Raw genomic sequence first — 3,823 nt, forward strand, 5'->3', positions numbered from 1 at the left:
TCTATGGGTCGTATTCCAGAACTCTACTCAATGCTCAAGTCAGGATTTGAGCAGACTTGAGTATGATTTCAAGCACTGGAAATACTACCTTAATGGCAAGGACTTGAGTATGATTTCTAGTGCTTTGAATCATACTCAAGTCCTGACTTGAGCATTGAGTAGATTTCTAGAATACGACCCTCAGTGAGTAACGAGCTTTTCCTAATAAAACTGAGAAATGCTAGAGTACGTGCTCATTTCAATGAATTCAAAACTTTAAAGCGCTCCCCTGTAAGCTTGGCAATTACGACATGTATTTTACACCACACGTCTACATTCCCTTTGAAAAATTACATAGAAATCACTTACGATATATCCACTCATAAGACGTGGCTTGTAAAAATTTTGTTAAAGATAACCATGTAATGCTCACAACACCGTTGAAAAATAATTTGTTTAGTCCGCTGTCTTACTGATACGATCAATCGAATTTTTTTTGGCTATGGTACTACTCTGTCCTCCTTATCATGACTAACGTATTTGACATTTTAGTGAAATTGAGTTATTAACAATATGTGGCATCAGCGAATCGAGATACAACCCCCTATAAGCGGTTTTTTATATTTAAAATAATTTCAGTTTTATTGTTAAGCGAAATCAGCGTAATTGATATTTTTCAAAGAAAAAAAAACTTATGGTGCCAATATCTCAAAAGTTAAAGTTGGTTATGACAAGCCCAGTACTGGTAGTACCACGTAATAGGACTGAGAAAAAAATATTTGAAAAAAATTGTGATTTTTTTTGTTAAAATTTAAATGCACTAGTTTTGGTTACGCAAAAAAAACATGTTTATAATTTATAATCGCTATAGCTTTTATTGTTTCTATTTAAATTGAATAGATATTAAAAAATCCATGATGCTATACTATAAGCAAAATGTTATTACTTAATGTTTATATTGTAAGAAAGTATGATTAAAGATAAATATTATGAATAAAAGTATATAAAAACTTTGATTTAGTTTATTCTTTCTCTCTGAATTCCTGTTCCTAAACCTTTAACATGCTATAGTTGTTATATACGGATGCGTGATTTAGCGGATAATACCAAATTACTTCTCTATAACGCCAACGTGTTCGTATGCAAAATTTTCAAAATGCCGATTACTCAAAATGACAGCTTCTCAATACGTGAATTTCTCAAAATGTCGGTTTTTCAAAATGCCAACTTTGCATAATGCCACTTTTATCAAACATCAACTTTAGCATTTGATAATATTTTATAATAGTGTTAACCATATAGACGAGAGCAATATCAGAGCTCTCTGTAACTGAGTCATGGACAAATTATTTGTTCAATTTGTTAATTAGTATTTTGTTTTTCATTGTATTGCGTGCCAAATGAATCAATTTTGTTTTTGACCAGTCAAAGTAGAAATGAAATGCTGAATTTCACCAATCCTTGATCTGGGCATAAAAATATAAATACGTAACGACTGCATTTAATTATAGAATGCTGTGATCAACACCTTAATTATAAAACTAATCATCCTGCAAGTACAACTATAATAGTACATATTAATAATAATTTGACAACCCTACGCTACGAGCTAAGTGTATTGATAAAGCCATTAATAATAAAAAAAATTGATACGCTAAACAAGCGGGAGTTGCTCTACTTCTCTTATACTATGCTTATATACCCTCTCTTTAGGGAGGTTACCTATCACTAGCCCGAAATGACATTTTCCACAAATAACGTTAACATCCAACATATCCTGAAAGAACAATAGTTTCGTTATAATTCGGTTTTCGACGTAATAAAAATTCGAACAAAAGTTATTTCAGAAAAAAAAATCGAGTTTGTGATAGGTTACCCTATAAAGGAGATCCGTGTCCAGCAGAGGGACGTATAATAGGTTGAATATGATGATATCCAAACCCATAAGCATTTGGCTGATTCAAGTAAGCATTCTTATTAGACGCTTATAGGAACGCTGCAGTGGCGCCTAGACGTACAGTCATATACACATGATACCTGAACCCCAAGCCGACTTTGTCGGCCTTTTGGTTTCGAGCACAAAAATGTGGGGAAAATTGTCGAACAAACTTAATCTTTAACCTGTGAGCTGTAAAATTTATTTTGGTATGACTACGTGGTCGTCTCATTAGTGAATAACATTGTAGAAAGTAAAGTTCTTACTTAAATACAGAATACAAATTTCAACCAACTACAGTAACGACGTCGCGGCCTAGCGGCATAAGGATTGCTTTGCAAGTTGATGCAAGCATGGTTCGAGTCACATTAAAAATAAAATATTATTTAGACTATATGATGTTGTTTTTTTTTGTTTTTACCTCTTGATAGGTGTAAGGAATGTCTAAGAATGTTAGATTCTCAAAGTGAACCATCTCCCACAAACATTAGGTGAATAATATAAAAGTAACCTTCTTGAGTAATTCAACAAATATTTTACTCTTCTAAATTATAATTAGTAAACATTTAATTGTTTAAAATACCAACAGCCTGTATCAGTAACTACTGTATTTTTTAAACTCACAATTATATCGATATTGACGAAACGTTAGATAACTAATTTTATTACTTAAGGTAGATATAGCAAATGTCAATACATTTTTCATGCACGGGAAACCAACCGGTTTGGTTAAAATTCTTAAACAATCATTCAATTAATGGAATACCTTACGCATTCATATTTGAAGATTTCAGCTTGATATCTCACCACTTTTTCCAATAATATTCATTTGAATAACATGTTAAAATCTTATTTGAAACATGTTATACAGGCTGTATATTTGAAAGTGGGGCATACTTATAGAGTGCGTTATATTCCTGATTTTGAACCCAAAGATATAATAAACTAATGAACTTAAACTTCACAAAAAAATATTTTTTTACTACTTGACACACACAACATTAGTTATCGAAATCTATGCACATCACTATTATTGCTCCGACGCAGCGGCGGGTGGTGGCACGGCGGCGAAAAACAAAGCACAGTTCGGGGGTGGGGGCGCGAGCGCATATGCGAAATTGCTCAGTGCACGCGCGACCTTGATCTAACGAAAACTATTTAAATAAATAAAATATTTACGTAAATTATTTGTACTGCCGCTCGCCCGATCGCCGCAAAGTGGATATTTACTCTAACGTCGAATTGACTGAGATGGTGCGACTTTACGCAATAAGTGGTGATAGTGTGAGGCGAGCTATTGAAATGTTCCCAAATCGGAGTTTACGCGGAGGAGGTGAACAGTGTCGAAGTGTTGCGTAAGAGGATTATCTCAGCATTTTATACTGTTAGACAAAATGTGTTTGTGTTGTACAATTTAAAACAAAATTTACTATGCCGTGCTAGACTATGCATTGTGGAAAACGGTGGACATTGTGAACAGTTGCTCCGGACCACGTAAGTGTAAATAAACTGTAAATAAGTAAAAAAATCAATCATTGTAAATAATTTGATTTCACATTTTTAACTACGCCAAAAACTTCAATTCTTATTGAATGATAATTAGTTACTAAATCATAAACTTATCTTTTTTAGTACGTAAAACATTTCGATGATAGTTCAAGTAAAAAATAATTAACATAAGATAAAACGTAAATGTGAAATCATTGTTATTGTTGCTGTCTCACTCGGCGCTCGCTTGGTAGTATTCCCATTGCACTCGAAATCAAGCGTAAAGGGAAACGGTTTATTCCTATGTACACTTCAAAACACATTTGTTGATTTATGTTTTGTTCTATCCCACATCCTAATTTTATTTTAGTCTATGTTAAGTTGTAACATGATTTACTATGACATGTATGAATATGTCTC

General features: G+C 33.0%; 1 protein-coding gene across 1 annotated transcript in view; it reads left to right on the plus strand.

Moving 5' to 3' along the window:
* Nucleotides 1–1,904: 1,904 nt before the first annotated feature.
* Nucleotides 1,905–3,823, plus strand: part of LOC113232148 — a 30,137-nt gene continuing 28,218 nt past the window's right edge. The window contains exon 1 of the mRNA XM_026466786.1: nt 1,905–1,943. Coding sequence (XP_026322571.1) covers nt 1,905–1,943 — 39 coding nt within the window. The remainder of the gene's footprint in view (nt 1,944–3,823) is intronic.

Source organism: Hyposmocoma kahamanoa, unplaced genomic scaffold, assembly GCF_003589595.1.
Source record: "Hyposmocoma kahamanoa isolate Upper Pololo Valley unplaced genomic scaffold, ASM358959v1 67, whole genome shotgun sequence".
Taxonomy (NCBI): domain Eukaryota; kingdom Metazoa; phylum Arthropoda; class Insecta; order Lepidoptera; family Cosmopterigidae; genus Hyposmocoma; species Hyposmocoma kahamanoa.